General features: G+C 44.1%; 1 protein-coding gene across 1 annotated transcript in view; it reads right to left on the bottom strand.

Annotated features, from left to right (window-relative positions):
- Positions 1–1,145: 1,145 nt before the first annotated feature.
- LOC112117174 (G-protein coupled receptor 143) overlaps positions 1,146–22,648 on the bottom strand; it is a 38,459-nt gene continuing 16,956 nt past the window's right edge. The window contains exons 6-9 of the mRNA XM_024215072.2: positions 21,412–21,520; positions 18,449–18,566; positions 15,703–15,955; positions 1,146–1,225 (exon numbers count right to left, since the gene is read on the bottom strand). Of these exons, the coding sequence (XP_024070840.2) occupies positions 1,146–1,225; positions 15,703–15,955; positions 18,449–18,566; positions 21,412–21,520 (560 nt within the window). The remainder of the gene's footprint in view (positions 1,226–15,702; positions 15,956–18,448; positions 18,567–21,411; positions 21,521–22,648) is intronic.

The raw sequence follows: 22,648 nt of genomic DNA on the forward strand, positions 1-22,648 counted from the left end.
AGGAGTCTGCAGTCACTCCCTGGAGGAGGGAGACCATCAGGGACAAGGAAGAAGTCCAGACAGAGAGTAAGCCTGGAGATCCTACCCTGGAGTAAAGAGTCTGGCAAGAGGCTAGGAGTGGTGTAGTAGCCACAGGGAATAGAGTAAGCTCCAGGGGTAAACACAGAAACAGGCAAGACAATAGAGAGGCTGGGTAGGAAGGAGCCCAGAGAAACAGCAACAGGGACTAGGCCTGAGCAGATCTAGACTGCTGGTTGAAGAATCCCTGGACTGGAATCCGGTGTAGTGGGCAGGCCCGAGTTCCCCTGCTAGCCACTGGTAGAGTGGCATAGAGCCCCAAGCTGGGGATGAACACCCTCAGGAGATGGCATTTGGATCGTTTGTCCTGTTGGATTTTGTAACCTTGGAAGTGGTGGGGGGAGAGATAGCTCAGTGGTTTGAGCATTGGCCTACTAAACCCAGGGTTGTGATTTCAATCCTTGAGGGGGCCATTTAGGGAACTGAGGTAAAAATCTGTCTGGGGATTGGTCCTGCTTTGAGCAGGGGGTTGGACAAGATGACCTCCTGAGGTCCCTTCCAACCCTGATATTCTATGATTCTATGAAATGGTGACCTGGCCAGAGGGCCAAGTTACAGAAGCAACTTGCAGACCAATGCGCAGCAAGGAGGCACCGGATGCAGTGAGAGCTACATTCCCAGACCTAGACGCAAGGAAGCACACCCTGTTACGTTTACATACTAAAGGGTGAAAAGAGAGAGCTGAACAGAGAAAGCACCTCATAAGTAGGTGCTTCTTCTGTATTTTAACTTACACTTTCTAGACTTCCTGGCCATGTGTGAGGAAGAGTGAATGTAAAGGATCCTAACTCACATTACCTTAAACATTATCTCTGAATCTGGCCCTCTATGTCTAGTCCACAGCTCAGGCCATTTAAATCTATCAAAAAAAAAGTGCTCTTTCAATTTGAATGCTAGAAAATTGTTAAGAGCAAGTGAGCTCAGCAATCAGACATGTACTGAGGGTGTTGCTGGGGGGCAGGGGAGAAAGATACGTGCATTATAAAAGAGGGGAAACAATCAGGCAAATCCTTGAGAACGTCTTCATGTCTCCAGATACCCATTTTATGCCTTTCACAGTTTTCCAGTTATTTAGCATCAGGATCATTATCCTCTAAGTCATGTAGCTCACTTGGGATCTGGATTTCAATTGTGCTAGCATCAGAACCTAGCAAAACAAAAGAGAAAGGACTCTGTTACTTTCAGAAATAGGTGGAAATAATTCCTGACTGGGTCATTTAAAAAAATAAGATGGCAAGGTGCTAGTTCTGTTTAACCATATACAGTAGGAGCCTCGGTACATAAGCTTTCAGACCACAGAGCTCTTTGGCCAGAAGGTTTATGTATTCAGACAGACAGTATGTGAGGGCAACAAAAGTTATCTTTATCTACCCTGTGCCTTGTTGCTTTCAGTGTAATCGCATTCCTAGGGAAATGGTTGATTGCATTACCCAGTGAGCTATTGGGGAGCTAAGTTATTAAACTTAGAGTACTTAATGTGATTGTGGGAGAGTCTGTGAGCTTTGGCCAATAATTTCTGGTGCTTTGAGCAAAGATATTTGTTAAAGCAACAAAAATGCGGATCTCCCTGTCACATGCGGGCACATGATGGCGGGGGGGGGGGGGGGGGGGGGGGGGAATGAAGTTCATGACATTTCCACAGAAACTGTGGTATTTTGTTGAACACTGTAGCCTGAAGGGAGATAGTTGGCTTTTTAAAAGAAAGTTCACACAAGATCTGCTGTAGTAGGCTACGGAGCATTGCAGCCAGTTGCTTGTACATTTCCCTAGCTGAAATTAATGTCCACTTAGGTTCAGATATTGTTGTTAGCTCTGGTACTACTTGGGAGTGTGAGAGGTAGGACAAGAACACTTCATCTAGTGCAGGTATGATGGAATTTATTCTTTATGCTTCTTGAACAAAACTTCTCAGAACTAAATGGTTTTAAAATGCTACCTTATTTTTAGAGAGAGAGAGGTTCTTTACACATTTCCATGGTTTCTCAGGATACTGCAGAACAGATGTACAGGGGCCTTTGTCCACACCCTGTACATATCAGTGCTAGATTCTGCACCAGTTTCAAATAGGCCAGGGAAGACAAGAAAGGGAGCGAGAAGCTAGAATAGGAGGTTGGCCTGGAGATGGGGGATTGGAGATTGACTGTGTTTGTGGATCCAATGGCTACAAGTCCAACTCTAGGGGATGGATAAATGTTATGGTCTCTACTACCTGGAGCCTGGGATTTGGAATAATGGATCCAGAGCTCCACAGTTCCTCACCCACAGACTGAGATGAGGCATTACCTTTCGAAACCCACACACTATAACTGGTTCAAAAAAGTGTTAGATAAGTTCATGGAGGATAAGTCCATCAATGGCTATTACCTAAGATGATCAAGGATGCAACCCCATGCTCTGGGTGTCCTAAGCCTCTAACTGGCAGAAACTGGGAGTGAACAACAGGGAATGGATCACTAGATAATTGCCATGTTCTGTTCATTTCCTCTGACACATCTGTCATTGGCCACTTTTGGAAGACAGGATACTGGGCTAGATGGACCATTGGTCTGACCCAGCATGGCTGTTCTTATGTTCACACTTCTCCTGCTCAAAGCCCATTAATCCATGCTTTGAGGTGAGGTAAATTTTACCCAAAGGAAACACTCTCTTTAGGTAAGCATTAAAGGTACTCCTGCACTCTCAAAATACCATCAGCCCCATTATCCAGCACATGCCACCTGAGTGGTGCAAAGTAGTTCTGAAGTCAATTAATCCAGCCACTGGAAGATTCCCGCTGTAAAAGTGCTCTGTTTTGTTGTATTTCCTACTACTAGATAACTTAACTGTGGCATTGGAGTTGCAACAATATTCCTACTGCTAAAGTCCTAGCAAAAAACGTATTTTGTGGGGTGTAGAGCATGATAACATTTCCTCTTTGGACACCAAAAAAGAGGGCAGCAGCATCTTGCAAACTAACTCTCTAGTTCATGTTTAACTAGATCTTCACATATATAAATGGAAGATGGAGGCTCCTTTCATACACAAAACTTGAAATAAACCTTTCTGTGGCACTTAACAGTATTGTTTGTTGCCTGAATACCATAGAAAAACAAGCTCTTGGGTTTATTTTTATTTGACAGTTACCTGCAATCGATATAATTTCTAAATCAAACCAAGTTTTGTTTTTATCATTGTTCTTACCATTGGCCATGAAAGGCTAAATCATTTCCTTTCTCTCTGGGCCAAATTCATCCTGGTGTAATTCATCTTATGTATCTAAGTCTGTTGTGGTTTGAGGTTTTACTCACACTAACGGAATACCATACTTTAACTTGGGAATGTAAGTAAGAAAGTGATTTCCATTCAGATGAGAGAGAGGCACAAATGGATGTTAGGAACATTAGCTTTGTTAACAGAATGCAAACCTCCAAGACTTCATAACAATTAAATACTTCCAGTTGGAACCACTAGGAATTCCCCTTAATTCTAATGATTGTCAGTCAGCTTCTCCCATGTGACCCAGAGCAAAGCAACCTTATCTCCTGTTTCTTTAAATAAATTTAGTGCTCATGAAGTTCCCAAATTAACATCTTGGAGACTGTTCTAATTATCTGCAGAGCAGGTATAGCCAATTTTTCCCTTCTAGTGGGCCTAATCCCTGACCCAAAGGGCCAACTGCACAAGAGTTAGAGTGTAGATCAGACTCCATGTCTTTTCAATTCTTGACCTCTGCTGAAACTTTCAATAAAGATGAAAATGGATTACCTCTGCAGTGGTCATTTTTGTGAAGTTGATACCTGTGATCTGGGAACTAGGCTAAGGCCACAGACTAATTTCACAGAGGTCACCAAAATGCCATTGGAGGACAATTGCTTTAGATCACTACTGACCTGGATTTGGATTCATACCACCCTTTTAGGTGCTGAAGATCTCAATAATCCATTCTCTTGAACCAACTCATTCCTCCACTCCTCTGTCCTATATGAAAAGTCTTCTTCCTGTTTACCCAAACCAAATGGATACATGTATTCTGAATGCTCCTGTGCAATGCCTCTTGGCAAAGCTGCGTTCTTTTCTCAAACTTTTCCTTAAGAGCAGTGTTAGGATGAGCTCCTTCCTAGCCTAATGGCAAGATGGAATCTGTGCCGAGATGACTGGTACCTCCTGACATTGGGGAGGGGGGGGGGGGCATAATTTAAAGGTTTGTCCCCTCCCAAAACAGCTTGACTCGCAGCCCCTCCCTGCAGCTCCCAGCTGTTTGCTGCTCCCTCTCCCCTGGGCACAGCTCCAGGAGCTGCCTCACAGAGTGGGGCACCTGGCTGGCAAACCCTGGCAGAAATCGGGGGGGTGGGGGAGTGGAAAAGTGCCCCCTCCGCCCCCCTCCACATGTCACCTCTGATTGCAGGAGAGAAGCCATTGATGTATAGTTGGATAATTCATCTACTTTTGCTAAGGAACTGCAAAAGATCAGGTAATGTCAACCAATTTACTACTAAGCATTCCATTTTACAGTACTTTATGATTCAATGTGATCACAAAGTTGTACTAAAACCCACTGAATATTCTGACTCAACAACCTCACAGACACAATCATGTTTATTTTTATTGTTATTTTAGATGAATAGATTATAAAGATAGGCTTGACTACTGTGATCATCTAGTCTGACCTCCTCTACAACGCAGGCCATAGAACTTCCTGAGTTCATTTCTGTTTGAATTAGACTACATATTTTAGCAAACCATCAGTCTTGATTTAAAAATTGCTCATGATGGAGATCTATCACAACCCTTGATAAATTGCTCCAATGGTGAATTACTTTAAAATAAATACATTTGTGCCTTATTTCCAGTCTGAATTTCTCTAGCTTCAACTTCCAGCCATTGGATCTTGTTCCACCTTTGTCTGCTGGACTGAAGAACCCATTATCAAATTTTTGTTCGCAATGTAGGTACTTATAAACTATGATCAAGTCACCCCTTAAACTTCTCTTTGTTGAACTAAATAGATTAAACTCCTTGAGTCTCACTATAAAGCATGTTTTCTGATTCTTTAATCATTCTTGTGGCTCTTCTCTGAACCCTCTCCGATTTCTTAACATCCTTCTTGATTTGTTGACACCAGAACTGAAGAAAACATTCCAGTAGCGGTCTGCTTAACTCTATTGCTATCTGTACCTAGATACCAGGAGTGTCATTTCACCCTAGTGGAAGCCACTGTATCAGGAAGGGAGGACATTACAATTCACTGTGGAACCTTGAGTGCGCACTAGGAGGGCCCACACAGCCAGTTAGTGCCAGCAAGCTAGTGTGCTCTACATTCTCACCCTGGCTTGCCATGCACTAACTAGTTATGTAGACAAGCCTTTAGGGAAAGTCCCCATGCTAAAATATTTGTTTCCTGACTCTAAACACACAACTTCCCAAAGAGGGAATGCATTCTCTCTGTTTTATATATATATATATATATATATATCTTTTCATGGCTAGCATTCTTGTTTTCTAAACATTTGTCACATTCACTTCAGCCTGCAGCTTTGAGACCTTTATGTAGCCTTTTCTCCTTCCTCTCAACCCAGAGTACTTTCACAAGCAGGTCACTTTCCACACTTAAATGTTGGTCCTATTTCCAGCATATATTATACCTTCTCCTAAAAGTAATCATACTATTTCATATGGGTAGAGAAGGCACCTATTGTAGCATAGAAGAGTAACAGGCATCTTTTTCCAGTAGCTCTTGAACTCAATACATCTGCATCTTCATCTCTTATTCTAATTCTAGTCTTCTTATGTCTCTTAAACAGGGAGTTAGACTTGGTCTTGCTGAAGGCAGAGTCAAGCCAAAATTGAGCCAAATCACAAGCTGGCTACACACAGATGAAAAAGAAAATACATCCAACAGAGTGTTATGATCACACCGTGATCAGCTGACTCAACTCACTGAGTTTTAGGGCACATCTACACTGGCGAAGTTACAGCACTGGCAGTTACAGCGCCGCTCAGAGAGTGCCGAAGGAAAACCGCTGTTGTGTGTTCACACTGACAACTGCCTGCGCAATAGCATATTCACACTTGCGGCACTTGCAGCACTATTGAGAGCGGTGCACTCTGGGCAGCTATCCCACAGAGCACCTTTTTCTCTCTTGTCGCTAAGACTTGTGGGAAGGCGGAAGGGGTCGTGGGGCATCCTGGGTCCTGTCCCAATGCCCCACGATGCATTGCTTTGCATCCCAGCAATCCCTGTGCTTCCGTCCGCATTTGGCACCATCTTTCAACAGTTTGTGTACTGTGCGCCCTGCCCTGCCTCTTTCGGGCTGCTGGAATGGATCCCGAGCTGTTGACCAGTATGCTGCTTGCACTGACCAACACGTCACGAGTGACAGTGGAGTTATTCCTTAAACTACAAAGTCAAGAGGAGTGTGACTACTACTCGCCACGTGTAGTAGTTACAACACAAGGTTGCTTGTGGCATTCATGGAGGTGCTGACCACAGTGGAACGCCGCTTTTGGGCTCGGGAAACAAGCACTGAGTGGTGGGATCACATTGTGATGCATGTCTGGGATGATGAGCAGTGGCTGCAGAACTTTCGCATGAGGAAAACCACATTCATGGGACTGTGTGATGAGCTCGCCCCAGCCCTGCAGTGCAAGGACACGAGAATGAGAGTTGCCTTGCTGTTGGAGAAGTGCGTGGCGATTGCACTGTGGAAGCTGGCTACTCCAGACTGCTACCGATCGGTTGCTAACCAATTCGGAGTGGGAAAGTCGACCGTTGGAGTCGTGTTGATGGAAGTGTGCAGGAGCATTAATCGCATCCTACTCCGAAAGACCGTGACTCTGGGCAACGTGCGTGACATTGTGGATGACTTTGCACAAATGGGCTTACCTAACTGCCGAGGGGCGATCGATTGCACACACATTCCAATTCTGGCACCAGACCACCTAGCCACCAAGTATATTAATCGCAAGGGGTATTTCTTAATGGTTCTCCAGGTGCTTGTGGATCACTATGGGCGTTTCACAGATTTTAAGGCAGGCTGGTCCGGAAAGGTGCATGACGCACGCATCTTTTGGAACACTGGCCTCTTCAAGAAGCTGCAAGAAGATCACTGTAGGGGAAGTCAAAATGCTCATTGTGATCCTAGGAGACTGCACCTACCCCTTAATGCTGTGGCTTATGAAGCCATACATGGGGCAACTTGACAGCAGCAAGGAGCGGTTCAACAACAGGCTGAGCAAGTGCAGAATGACTGTGGAGTGTGCATTTGGCCGTTTAAAAGCCCACTGGCGATGCCTTTATGGGAAGCTGGACCTGGACAATGACAATATTCCCATGCTTATAGCCATGTGCTGTACGCTCCATAATATTTGTGAAGGGAAGGGTGAAAGCTTCACTGGACCACAGAGGCTCAGCGCCTGGAGGCTGAGTTTGAACAGCCAGAGACCAGGGCTATTAGAGGGGCACAGCACAGGGCCATAAGGATCAGGGATGCTTTGAGGCAGCAATCTGAAGCTGAAAGCCACTAATATTTGTTGCTATGCTCGGGATTGCAGTACTTGTAATGCTAGGAGGTGATTGGTGCACATGATGCAAGAAGGGACCTTAACATAATTGTATGTTGCTTTGCAGTGCTCTTTTTGCTTTCACTTAATAAAATAAAGATTGCTTTCAAACAAACACAAACAACAATCAGAGGAGAGAGTCAAATGAAAAAAATCATCAGCAGGGAGGGGGATGGGGGAAGGGAAGGTCTCAAGAGGAGGAGGGGTCCCGGAATGGCTACAGATTTGTGTATGTCCAGGGATCATACCCAACCTTCTCCTTTGGAGTATGTTGCAGTGGGTGCTGGACTTCAGCAGAGCCAAACTGCAGAGGAATGGGTGTTGAGTGCAGTGGGTACTGGGACTCCACACTGCTGGACTGTGAGGGGGAGGAGTGGAATGCTGCGGGTAGTGTGTGGAGCCAGGAGGTTGATAAGAGTGTGGTGGTGTGGGGGGTGCATAGGAAAGAGTTTTGCGACAGAGGCTGCAGGGGAGGGCGGGCGCGGAGCTGCTCTGTTTGAAGAGCTGGTATCACCTGGAGCGTGTCCACTTGGCGCTCCATAACTGTTAAGAGTCGCTCCATGGCTTCTTTCTGGTGTGCCGCGTTCTCCTTTCGGTCCCTCTTCTCGCTGTCCCACCACTCCTTCAATTCTTTTTTCTCAGCAGCGGAGTGCATCACAACCTCACGCATAAAGTCCTCCTTAGTTGTTCTTGGATGCTTTCTAATTCTGTGCAGCCGTTCTGCCACTGATAACAAAGAGGGAGCTGTGCTCCCAAGCTCACCTCTGTGAAGTTTAAACGCAACATTTTACAGAAGCAGTATTGTTTGCAACAAAGACAACACTGTTTCAGTGCTTTAAAACACAGACAGTACTCACACACCTGTCACTAACTGGCTGACCCCAGGCAAGCACACATGAGACACAAGACCCCCAAAATGGTGAGTAGCCACAGGGGCAGGGAAAATCCTGTTCCCGGACCCTGCTGTACACTGGGCACATGGCTCTTGGGGAGAGCCAGCACTGCAGGGGGTCCTAATAATCATTCCTGTCCCCACACTTTCCACAGGAGATGATTATTATGGAAGATATCTCGCTACTGAGGGTGAGCAGGGAATAAAGGGAGAGTCTTCTCCAAGCCTGCAACTTCCACCCTGATGCTTATGCAGCTAGCCTGTGTGAAGCAATGGTCTCCCAACCCGTCAAGGCAAAGTGGCGCGGGAAAGTTACCATTAATGGACAAAACAAAGCAGCTCTGCTGAGGAACCTGTGGCAGCGGATTTCCCAGTATCTCCACGAGAGTTTCCTGGAGATCTCTGAGGCAGATTCCCGTGAAGTGAGGGAATGTATCAACAGCCTGTTCCACTGCTCAAACTAGTCATGAGGTGGGAGACAAGCCTGCTTTCTGCAACCCTCCTGTCCCCAACAACTCGCTTAAGCAACCCTCCTGCCCCCAACAACTCGCTTCAGCAATTCCCAAAATTAGATCCACTTACCAGGGACCTTCTCTCCTGTTTGTGCTTTGCCAAGCTCCGACTGCTGTGACTGGGTAGGCTCCTCCGGGGTAGAAGAGAGTTCCTGACTGCATGCAACTCTGACCTCCGAGTCATCCTCTGTCTCTGGGTCCCCCTCCCCCTCTTCATCCAAGATTGCCTCCTCCTGGCTCAGTCCACTCTCGACTGGCAGACAAGCCATTGAAGTTTCCACAGGGTCTTGTGCAGAGGAGGTGGGGTTGCCACCGAGTATCATGTCCAGCTCTTTGTAGAACTGGCAGCTCATGGGCGCAGCATCGGAGCGGTGGTTTGCCTCCCGTGCCTTGTGGTAGGCGTTCCACAGCTCCTTCACTTTGACCCTGCACTGCAGTGTGTCCCGGTCATGGCCCCCTTTCAGGGTCAAAGTGCATCTAGAAATCTGTCCGTAGGTATCATAATTCCGATGGCTGGAGTGCAGCTGGGACTGCACTGCTTCCTCCCCCCAAATGTCGATGAGGTCCAGCAGCTCAGCATTACTCCAAACAGGGAATTGCCTGGTGTGTGGAGCAGGCATGGCCACCTGGAAAGATGCGCTGAGACTGCTGCACGCATCACCAAGCAAACGGGAAGGGGACTTTCAAATTTGCAAAGGAATGTATGGGGTGGGGCTGACGGTTGGTCACCTGAAGGCAGGGTGGTACAGTTCAAACCCCGATGACCAGAGAGGTGAGAACAGGCATTGTGGGACACTTCCTGGAGGCCAATCGCAGCGCTATAATCACCACCATGTCTACACTGGCACCGCAGTGCTGTAGCCGTGGCGCAGAAAGCTCTAGCACTGCATCTGCGCAGTTTCTGTGCACTAAGTGGCTTGGCAGTGTGTACACCTTGGGAGTTACAGCGCTCAAAGCTGCTTTACTGCACACAAACTTGCCAGTGTAGATGGGGCCTTAATGTCTTAGCTGTTGCTTAGCACATAGTAACTTGAAGACACACAGTGACGTGCAAATCAAATCAGTTTTGTTTCATTACCAATTGACTCATTCATGATGGAGAAGTACAGAATAAATTTTCTATCTTCTCAGAGTACAGAAACCTGGCCCAATTCCTAGGACTCCAAACATTGAAGAAGTTCAGATCAGGATCCAGATCTGAGCTTTGTAGCTTGGGTCCATCGCTACCTCCAAATAATACATGTGTTTGTGTTAATTTTCTGCAGTATTAATTAGAAACACATGCTTTTCTTCACTTGAATTACCACACTTTTGTTCTTGCTGCAGTTTCTATTGTATTTTGTTTGACCAAATTTCACAGGGCTCTCTCTATCTGTGTTTTGGTGATCTCATGCATTCCATCTGCCTTTGAACACTAATGATGCTATCAGATGTGAAATGTCCTCTAAGGGGCTTCATTTGAACAACAAAGAAAAAAAGTCTTAACACTTGTTGCTCCCTACTTGCAGTTGATCTTCTGTGTCAATTTACCAAACAGCAAGTCTCCTAGCAATGACAGGTTTAAACATGCCTGGCAGGGGGCATGGTTAGGATTAAGGCTAGGAAAACATTCTAAACCAGGTGACTGCTGTGGGTCTTGATGATGTTACAGTGTTTTTCTTTGTAGTTAAGAGTCTGATCTTTCTAGGGGGCCTTCCAATCTCTACAGTACCAGCATGCAGGCAGGTGGGGCTAGGGCTGGGGATCAGTTAGTTTCACAGTGGAGATTGTTTGTTTGTTTATTAATGTAAACTCAGTCAATCGGTGAATTTTCTCATGTCTCAGAGCTCCTGCTGAAGGAGTCTTTTGAAAATGTGACCCACAGACACTCGAATGAGTGCAGCTTTCTTTCTGTGTAAACAGAAATGTGTGTGATCCATACCTACAGAGTTTGGGAGTTATATGTTTATACAACTGGCAACATTCTAGGGGAGCAGTAATTGGGAGACAAAATAAGCAAATGCCTCCAGGGGTTTGACAGTACTCAACAGCTTGTTTCCAGCAAACCTAGTGCTTCCCCAACAATCATCCTGTACATATATGTGTATATAGTCATGCTCTTTAACAGGTGAGTGACCAAACCACCATCCGGGTTCATCCGGACTTTCCCAACATGAGGTTACCTTATCCACCCTTTGCCCTAGGCATCCCCATGTGTAACTGCTGTATATCTGATCTTGATAAACCCTTCCCTTGTCAAGGTCAACTGAATCTTGGAAGATGGCGCCCCTCTCCTCACATACATATTATGCTGCCTTCAGGAGTACTTGTTGTGTGGCAGAAGAAGAAGGCATCCTAGACCAAAGCCGTGCTAAGCCTTTTAGATTCTAATGCCTCTTCAGTAAATATAATCAGGGAGATCAGAGGAAGGATTTAGTTAGAGATGTACAGAACACTTAAACATTTGACAGCTAGGGGAACCTCAAATGTGTAGCTTTGGTGTGCAAGAACTTTACCTCTTCGCATTTCAGCCATGCAATTAGCATGAACATCTGCCCAGATTGAATACTAATTAAATGTATAAAACTGGCTGGGCAAAATGTAGCCCCACTCTACTCCGATGGATAAATTCAGTCTGGTCTGGAAAAATGCATCCTATGGTAGCAGGGGATAAGACACACTGTGTTCCTGACAGTTTACATTTTACTGTTATAATTAACACAACCTTAAAACCAAATGTCAAGTTTGTGCAGAGAACATATATTGTGTGTTTGTGTTTAACAATCCAGCTTCTTACTGTCGTATAGCTTTTGGAACATACTTAGTTTAATCACCTACCACTATGCACAAATACTCATATCATGAGGATTCCATTGCATTAATGGTTTTATTCAAAATTATGTTCTAGCTTTGTTATATTATTTATATATTTTACAATGTTATTTCTTCAAGTGTTCATTTAGCTGGGCTTTGTTATGCGCTGGTGTGTGCAAAATATGATCATGTACAATTAATAATGGGTATGTCCCTAACCCATGTTATCTGAGCTGAATGTAACTTGCTGGACAATTGTTTTGAATGTATAAGTGCTCAGTAATTCTGCCCATGACCCGATCACCATCTCACATCTACCTTTCAGCTGTGAGTCACGGACACCTCACTGTCCCAGAGAAAAGTGTGGACTGGCCAGTAAACTGTAGATATTACTATTAATTAGAGCCCAGTCTGTCCTGCCCCGACATAGTCTAAGGCAGAAGCCACATCTCATGTATGTTCCACTAGACCCTAACTCAGGCTACTGTCCTACTGTGGATTGGATTCTGTCTCCACTCTCCCTGAGCCACCTTCCCAATATTAATTTGAGACCGAACACTCTAGACATAGGCTAGCAATAAATATTTCCACATTCAGCCTGAAAAGACTCCCAGTATGCTCCCAAATTGAGCTTGAGATAACCCCCTACCCGATACAGGCTGGCTGTATGATTTACCATCATAAAATCCAAGACCATACAACTGTAATTCATCTACAAAATGGGGAAGACAATTCTTTATCGTGTGATAACTAGTAGGGGGTCTCCTACCCACTGAGAGTGGATAAGCAGAGTTCAGGTTGGTGTTGAAACATAGCTGTATTTCCTGACTTGCTGGGAGGTAGGTGTTTTACACTACTGGTCCCACATTCTAGCTTCCTGACTCTCAAACATTTGTTGTTAATGTTCCCTTTGAATTTCCTTCTAACTACATATTTTTAATAGCTACAACGATCTATTGTTTTACATGAATAGTTATGCCTTTCCAAATGTAAGTATATCTTACTGAAGACTTTCCTCTTCTAAATACGTAAATCAAATACCTGCAGAAGGCTATAAGGTAAGTTAATGCAACACTTTGCTTGTAACGAACTGATCTGGTGCATGGTAAGGGAAGGAGAGCTATTTTTTTACGGTCTGCTTGTGTAACCCACACACCTTCTGGGTGTGATGTTCTGTCCCATCTAGTGGCACCGAGACCACTTAGAGAGAGTTAAATGAGTTTGCTCTACAGCCTTAGCCAACAGCTAGTTGGCTTTTAGCTCATGCAGTAGAGGCTCATGCACTAAGCTCCAAAGATCTCCGGTTCGATGCCAATGACCGGGGTCTGTCGGTGTTACACATGCAGTAAAATTTAATGTTGACTGGGTACAAATGTGCAGGACACACAGTTACCCTTCCATTTTGGAACAAAGGAGGAATAGCTCAAGTACACATGCCACAGGAATTGCGGGAGTGGTAACACTTTCCTCACCATTAAGTTTCTTTTTAAATTAAAAATCACTGTTGCTTTACCCCCAGCATACAGTATATGTATGTCACAAGGCGCCAAAATTAGCCTAGTCATGGAAGCCAGTGTTGTCAGAGCAGCAAGAGGCTTTCATGAAAGGTTTGGGTTTGGTTGTCTTATGATAATATCCTGCACAGACTGGTAATGTGTTAAAGCACCACTCAGCTCTCAAGTCTGATTTTGAAAAACTTTTTGGGGCAGATTATGGCCAGCTTTTTGTGGATGAAGGAAGTGGGAGGGCGAGAGAGTAACAGGATCTTGCACAGGTGTTAACCACATTGTAAGTGGGGAGCAGAGCCATTGTTCTTTGCTCAGGGTCAGCAGTGGCACTAGTCTCCCCAAATGGGGTACAGACAGGCTGCAGAGTACAAGGGGAAGGGACTGTGAAGTGGTCATTTTCCCCTTTCAGATGTGCTCGGCAACTTTGATGCACTGGAGCAGAAGAAGGAATGCTGGATTAGTTAACCAGACTTCTAGGGCTTCTCACTACAAACTGTCACCTTGCAAATCCATCCTCAGCACATGGCTGTGCCTTTGAAGGCATGATCCATTTGTTTATTTTAAGGGTTTGTGCTGCTGCCCACGACAGTAGCATCTGAGAGAAGATTAACAACAATTCTCTCTACCTGTAATAGTCTTGTTTTCTTTCTGCTCCTAAAAATTACTTGCACTTAAATGAAAACAGGATCTTTATTTTGTAAAGATCCGTTTAAATCTGCTCCAGAAATCTTCATCCGCTGTCTGTGACGTCACTATTACCGTCAGTGGAAATGACCAGTTTTACAAACAAAGGATAAGGGCTTCTGGAGCAGAGGAAATTAATTCTTACAAAATAAAATATCCTGTTACATGCAAATGGCCCTAGTAACCAACCAACCAACCAAAAGAAAAGGTGTGGGGGTGGGGAGAAAAAAAGATAGACATGATTGTTTTTAAAGACTGTGATTTTAAAGGTTTTCTACAAAGCAACTGCAGCTCTTTAAAGATCAGTCCCAGCATTTATCAATTTACTGTATCACCTTTTTATTGATTATAGTAAGATCAATTGTGTTTTTAGCTCCAGCTGCACCTGGTTCTCTGACCTTCCTGGAACTCTGAGCAGTATGGCTGTTATCATTCTACTCTTTAATTTAAAAAAAGTTACACAGGGTTTCTATGGGATTTGACAATCTATTTATGCTTAAACATGGTTGTACCAGAACCAGTTATAACACAGTTTGGACAGCCAGTACAAAATTGTTTGAATTGACTTAAAGATTTGTTCTAACCTATGCCAGGACTAGCATGTTTTTTAAAACTGGTGATCAGTTCGGGCTGGTCAGTATAGGCTTGTCAAACCACACTGTAACCTAGGTTACCCTTGTTTCAACCATGCATAAGCACTGTAGACTGAGCCCCAATTGCTAGTTAACCATCATCCTGTTTTAACAAGTATTTGGGCACAGGTGCTTAGACGCCACAGTGCTGAGCACAGTAATTAGGGAAGGAAATAAATATTGTTGTTTTAATTCCCTTGAGTTCAGTAAACCAGGATATAAAATAGAACACTCCTCAGAGAAAGGCCTGGAGGTTACATTTCACTGTCTTTTGATGGGATTTAGGCACCAAAGTCATTTAGATGACTGAAAATTATACCCTGCATCCCTTAATGGTATAAATACCAGACTGCACTGTACTAAAAGACTATATTCCTATTAATTGCAACCGCATTTAGATAAAAGCACACTTAAATATCCCACTAAAATTCAAATGGGCAGGGTAAAAGAAGAGTTATTAAGCAGGGTTCTATATTCAAACAATGCAAATCCATGTCTGTGTCACAGTTGTGTCTTTCCAACATTTGACCATTGTTTTAAGGATGACAATTTTGCATCCCTACAATCCTAGCGATAGAATTCCAGATATAGAGCTGCACCTCTGGAAAGTCAGGCAAGGGGCCAGAGTTAGAAAAACCCAACACAATAGTAATTTGTTTATTAAACAAAAGAATATTCTGCTGAAGTACAGGTTGCAAGAGAGGTTAAAACAAAAATATACAAAAAGAAATCAATGAGGTTAATTAAGAAACACTGAGCTTCAAAGAGACTGCTCCAACATAATGGAAAGCAATCAGGCATTCATCAAACAGTATCTTCTCCCACACTCCCTACAAGAGGACTGAAGACATAAGTTATCATTTATGCCTCCAGGAAATATATAGGATGTGACAGATGACAAGGCCCCAACCAAGCCCTGGAGCAAATAGTGATGCACTCCATGCAGTGGTTAATCAAGGGTCATGGCAATGGGAGAGGTAACATTAAGCTTTATGCAGATGCAAACTACCAGCCCTGGTAGATAGGAGAGTTTCTGGATAACCTGTCATCATTGGTAGTGTTACCTTCAGACAGCATGCTTAAGGCCTCGTCGGTCTGCTGGCTGCTGGCTGCTGTTGTCTTCTTTGAGTCGTGGATGTTGCTTTGGTAGTTCACAGAGGAGCCAATGGCAGAAGGGTAGCCATTGTCAGCAACAGCTGATGTGGACATTGATTCCCACGGTATTTCTCTCTTTTGCCACTTCAGGTTCAGTTTCCACCCAGTCCAGCCATAAAAAGTGAGTGTGAAGAGAAAGCCTTGCATTGGATTCAGCACTCCCTGGAAGAGACAAGAAAGAAGAATTGCTATGGGAATTAAAATCAACAGAGTGGTGAATTTCAAGTACAGTGAAACCATTCCTGTGCATTAAGGCTACATCTACGCGGCAAAAAAAAAAATTAACGACACCAAGTCTCAAAGCCTGGGTCAGCTGATTTGGGCTCGCAGGGCTGCGGGCAATACAATTGCAGCATAGACATTAGGGACCAGGCCAGAGCCTGGGTTCTGAGCCCAAATGTCTACACTGCAATTGTATAGCCCCATAGCCCAAACCCCACAAGCCCAAGTCAGCTGGCCACGGGTCTTTTATTGCAGTGTAGACATACAGACTTTCTTCACAGTGAACAATTGCTGCCTTGAGAGATAATGTAAAACTCACCCATCTGCATCCAGATGAAAGTATATGTTATGTTTCTTCTAGCCACAAGCAAATCCAGGGAAGAAACCAAAGCCCTTGTTCTGGTACACAATAACTCTGAGAACACAAGGGGTCAAATGCTTGCCTGGTTTGACTTCAGCTACTCAATGGAGTTGTATCAGGGATAAATATGGCCCTCACTGTGCTTTAACAGTCTCCACTGTGTCTTATGACTTTTATTTTGCATGAGCAATTTTTCAGTGAAAGCAGAGCCAAACATACTGAGAGCAGCCACTCACAGATAACCAAGTTCTTAAACAGTGATCAATCAGTTTGTAACTGCTGCTGACTCATGAACAAGTCCATCTTGGTTGGACTAAAAAACTGGACAGCTGAGACAGTCTCTCAAAAATCACCTCTGTCCCCACTTCCTTGGATATTTGGCAAGTAAATGCTTCGGATGTTTCTATTTTTCTCGTGGGAAATCAGCACTTTATTTTCATAGCCAGCTTACAAACAGTTCAATTCCTAGACTTGACCTCTTGCCCTCCAGGCCAGCAAGAGCTGAGAGCTGTGTCACGTGAGTGTGTTCAGCCCTTGGGAGAGAAGGGGGCACCATGTGAGTGGCATCACTTAACCCTTTAATACAGGATGAAACCTGGAAATGGAGAGGTAGGTACTTGGGGGTGCCTGATTGCTTGTCAGAGGGTAGCAGGGTGTGCTGGGGGAGTGGGAAGAGGAGTAATTTATCCCTTGTAACACTAATGTAGGATAAAATCTGGAAAGAGAGAATTAGGTATGCAGAGATGGAGGTGTCAGGTTATCGTGTGTGTTCTGGGAATGGGGGAATATTCCATGCACAGGAGGTGTACATTCATCCATAATACTTCAGGCCAGATTAGCCAGGCTCAGCTGCAAAAATTGAAAGGTTAATACTGATGCTCTACTGACTGGTAGATTTAGAAACAGTGTTTGTAAAGAAGCCCCGGCGAGTCCTCTGTGGGCAGAGGGCTGTAGCCAAGGCGCACATACAAAAATAGAGGAGACCGTTTTAAGAGAAGAAAAATTGGTGGTAACATGGGTTAAACTTGCAAGAGAAGCAGTGGATTCTCCAGCTCTTGACATCTTCACATCAAGACTGGATGCCTTTTTGGAAGATATGCTTTGGCCAAACAAATTATTGGGCCCAGTACATGGATAACTGGGTGAAATGTAATGGTCTGTGATATACAGGAGGTCAGACTAGATGATCGAATGGGCCCTTTTGGCCTCAAATTCTATAAATCTCTATAAGTTTCCCAGAAAGTGGGAAGGGAGGGAATTATTCACAGCTAGAGCTATGCCATAACTCCAACTAAAAGAGTTTTAGTGCCTTTCATGTGTTTAATGTTCACTTAATTAAAACTCTCATCCAAATATACCCTTGACCCTCCTCTAGAAAATTTTTCTGTCATTTCAAAAAGAAAAACAAAGAGCGTGTTTTTACTAAGAGGCTTTGCAGATATTTAAGATCTCCCCAAAGAAGCTACCTGCATCATCAGCTCCAGAATATCCTCATTTGACTATTCCAGGAACATTACGCTTATGGGGTGATAGGGAAATTACAGTCCTGTAATGGTCCAAAATACTTTAGTAGTGTTCCTACAGTATTTTGGATCATTGCTCTGAAAGACCAATATATTTTTCTCTCTGTATATACAGATGTTTTCTACATAGCAGCTTTAAAGAGCAAAGAAAATGATCTTAGTTACAAATACAGGCTGAAATTGTTAGTAAGCACCCAAGTTGTTAGCCTGTATTCAGGACTCAGTGGTGAAAACTCCGTAGTCTGTTATTAAGGAAGACACAGTAGATGATCATAACGGTCCTTTCTGGTCTTTAAAATGAATGAATCACCTTGACTTCAGTAGGGATGCACAGAGGGTCAGTCAGGGCAAAATTTATCCCTTAGTTCTTCTTGCAGAGTTTCATATGAAGAATAGTTTCTGTAATTTTGAAAATGTTCTCCCATTTTTTTTTTTTTTTGTATCGAGGGGAGATTATATTTTGAAAGAAATAAACACTCATTACATTGGTGCTGCTGCCTGTCATACAGAAGCTACTTCCAAGACTAATAAAAATCATGGTTGACCTACCATTATAATCCATGTGATCAGTGCAGCATTTCTAACATTTTTCAGGGGGCTTCCATTGATATCTGGCTGCATTTCAAGGTAGAACAACAGGCTCTCATTGATGATGTTCGGTAACCAGCTGTTGCAGGGATAAAGAGGATGAAAAGAAAAAGACAGATTTGTTTGTATATACAGTGGTTTTGTTACCAAAGCGTAATTGTGGTGATTGTTGGCAGGGAGAGGGAGAAGTCTGTTTTTTAAAGCTTGTAGCCAACAATATGAAGGAGCAGCAGGTTTGGGAGAATATGATCAGGAAACAAAATCCCTTTCCTAACCCAGCCTGAGACAAAGAAATAGACATAACCAAACGGAATGAAATCCTAGCATTCCAGCCTGCTGCAGGCTGATAAAATGCAGAATTAAATCAAGTTGATTAGAAAACACAAGACTAGAATGTACTACAGTCTACAATGGGGAATGTCATCATCAGCACCTTCTTATATTTGCAGCCTGAGACGTGGTGTACCAGGCATTTGCTGCTTCTTGCCAGAGGCCTCACTGCCTTAGCAAACCCTGCAGAAGAAGGTGCCTTGCCAGAAGGGAAGGACATTGATTTCAGACATTTATGGATTGCCTAGAGCAGTGTTTCCCAAACTTGGGATGCCGCTTGTGTAGGGAAAGCCCCTGGCGGGCCGGGCCAGTTTATTTACCTGCCCCGTTCTCAGGTCCGGCCGATCGCGGCTCCCACTGGCCACGGTTCGCTGCTCTAGGCCAATGGGGGCTGCAGGAAGCGGCACGGGCCGAGGGACGTACTGGCTGCCACTTCCAGCAGCTCCCATTGGCCTGGAGCAGCGAACCGCAGCTAGTGGGAGCTGCGATCAGCCGGACCTGCGGACGCGGCAGGTAAAGAAACCGGCCCGGCCCGCCAGGGGCTTTCCCTAAACAAGCAGAGTCCCAAGTTTGGGAAACACTGGCCTAGAGAGGTCTCCCAGGATCAGCTACAGGCAAAACCAGAGAGAGTTGGTTCTCCGGCACCTACCAGGACCAGGAGCAGGTAGAGGCCAATCAGGGCCCAGCAGGCCAGATAAAAAGCAGTGGCTGTACCTACTACAGGCCAATTCTGGGTGAAGCCAGGAAAGGGGAAGAAGGCTTTTCCTGCCCTAACCCAAGTAACCTGGCCCAGTCAGAGGCCCAACCTTGACAATGTTGGGTATCTATGAAGGGTTAGTGTTTATATTGTGGGCTTTAATGCCCAGGTGGCTATTTTGAGTTAAGATTTAATTTGTGTTCTGTTAACCCTGGAAGGGGACTGGACTGAAACCTGACCTGGCCAGAGGAGCTGGCCACTGGGCCATGGAGGCAGCTGACAATTGGAGACCTGGGACAACAAGGGGTGCTAGAGAGGAAAAGTCCCTGCGACACTATGTCCTGACACTAGGGGGGACTCTAGTATCAAGGGCACATTATAATACGGCATATAAATAGAGTTGCAATGTTCATGCATACACTAAATATATATAGCATTGCTACATTGCTGCACATCATTCCCTAAACAACCACGAACTCTGAAATTGCCATAACGTATCAATAGTTCTTACCAATAAGGGCAGCTCATGGTCTGATAGCAAACATCAAGTTAAATGAATCAATAATCTTCAGTGCCAAAGAGAGGGTATGTCAGAAAGCCCAGGTTTTAGCCCCAGTGAACAGACTTTAGTGCAGTTTCTCTGTATTTCTCCTGCATAGTCAAATGGGTCATTCTCATTCTATGTGAAAACCTCATGTTTTTCTCCCTCCACCTTGCTCCCCTCACACTTCTTCCCTGCTCCATTCCCCCCAACCAGTCCACTTTAACAAGCTGCTCCCACGCATGACCTAAGGCAAGCCACATCCCCTCTTTGGCACTGTTTCCTTTCCTACCCTATTTCTGTCTTGTAGGTTTAGACAGCAAGTTCTTCATGACAGGGACCATCTGTTGCTATGTGTTTGTATGGTGCCTTGCATGATGGTCCCCCAGTCTCCTCTCAAATGTGCTCGTGTAATACAAATAGCAAATAATAATTTCTTCCTCCGAAAGGATCTTCTATTTTTGTTCAGCAGTTTGTGCTGAGCAGTCAACACCTGTCACTCCCAGTAGTACTCCAGAATCTTTTGTACTAGCTGCAACATGCTTTATAACAGGGGTAGGCAACCTATGGCATGCGTGCCGAAGGTGGCACGCGAGCTGATTTTCAGTGGCATTCACACTGCCCGGGTCCTGGCTACCGGTCCGGGGGGCTCTGCATTTTAATTTAATTTTAAATGACGCTTCTTATACATTTTAAAAACCTTATTTACTTTACATACAACAATAGTTTAGTTATATATTATAGACTTATAGAAAGAGACCTTCTAAAAATGTTAAAATGTATTACTGGCATGCGACACCTTAAATTAGAGTGAATAAACGAAGACTCGGCACACCACTTCTGAAAGGTTGCCGACCCCTGCTTTATAAGGAAGCTGCCACTGCAGAATGGCAGTTTTCTTTGGGACACAGTTTTGCCTAAGGATATCATATTGGAGATGGGAAAAAGTGGTCTGAAATTCCACAGCCAGACTATATTGAGGCTACTCTTGTGGAGAGTGACCATAGCAATCTTTGTATTTTTCAGACTATTGCTCTAGGCAGCTATCTACCCAGTCAATGCCTACTTATCTTTTTTACCATTTTTCTTTGAGGCTTTTGTTTTCATGTTTCTCAAACCCCCCCCCCCCCCCCCCCCCGCTGTATATTCTGGAACTTGTGTCACAGCTGCAAGAGGCAGCTTAATGCTTCAGCTACTAAGTAAAATAATTTAGAACATTTTCCTTTCTAGACAATTCCTCCCCTTGAAACTGTCAGGTTGACAAACAAATAGAGCAAGCCCGCCAATGCCGTTCACACACCCCACCTTCCACAGTTGGGAAGTATTCAGAGTTTTTTTTAAAAATACGCCTCCTACCATATAATGAACACCAGCATAATTTTGAAAAAGCGGAGCTGAATCTCCGTCCCCAGGCGTCTTTCATTCTCTGTGTAGATTCCTTGTCTTCCTTTGAGCAATGAGGCAACTGGAAAGTACAGAACTGTATAATGAGTACATGGCTATGGGGTTTTTTTTATTTACAGGGATCCAGAGAGTGGGAAAGGGAAGAGGAGAAGCTATAGCTCAGGTTCCTGCTGTGATGGGACTTGATTTTAACCAACAGGGAAGAATTGGTAACAAACAGAAGGTGGAAGGCAATTTGGGTGAAAGTGTTCATGAAATGATAGATTTCATGATTTTAAGGAAAGGGAGGAGTGAGAGTAGCAGAATAAGGACAATGGACTTTTTAAAAGGCAGACTTTAACAAACTCAGAGAAATGGTAGGTGAGGTTCCATGGGAAGAAAATCTAAGGGAAAAAGGAGTTCAGGAAAGCTGGCAGTTTCTCAAAGAGACCATATTAAAGGCATAACTGCAAACTATCCTAACGCAAAGGAGAGAGAGAAAGAATAGGTACAAACCAATATGGCTCAGTCAGGAGCTCTTTAATAAGCTGAATATCAAAAAAGGAATCCTACCAAAAGTGAAAACATGGACAAATTGCTAAGGAGGAGTACAAAAGAATAGCACAAGCATGTAGGGACAAAATCAGAGAGGCTAAGGCACAAAAAGGCAATAAGAACAAGTTCTTTAAATACATTAGGCAGGAAAGAAAGAGGAAGGAAAGTGTAGGTCCTCTACTTAGTGGGGAAGGAGTGCTAATAACTGACTACATGAAGAAGGCTGAGGTGTTTAATGCCTGTTCTGCTTCAGTCTTCACTAAAAGGATTAATGGTGACCAGATAGTCAAAACAAAGCAACAAGGGGGAAGGAACAGAAGCCAAAATAGGGAAAGAACAAGTTAAAGAATATTTAGATAAATTAGATGCATTCAGGTTGGCAGGGCCTGATCAAAATCATCCTAGGGTACTTAAGGAACGAGCTGAAGCAATTTCGGAAATGTTAGCAATTATCTTAGACAACTCCTGGAGGACATAGGTATGGTCCCAGAAGACCGGAGAAAGGCAAAGCACCTATCTTTAAAAGGGGGAACAAAGAGGACCCGGGAAACTATAGACCAGTCAGCCTAACTTTTATAGCGGGAAAAATACTGAAACAAATGATTAAACAATCAGTTTGTAAGCACCAAGAAGAAAATAGAGTTATAAGGAATAG

Source organism: Terrapene carolina, unplaced genomic scaffold (assembly GCF_002925995.2).
Source record: "Terrapene carolina triunguis isolate 2854851 unplaced genomic scaffold, T_m_triunguis-2.0 Scaffold22, whole genome shotgun sequence".
NCBI classification, from domain to species: domain Eukaryota; kingdom Metazoa; phylum Chordata; order Testudines; family Emydidae; genus Terrapene; species Terrapene triunguis.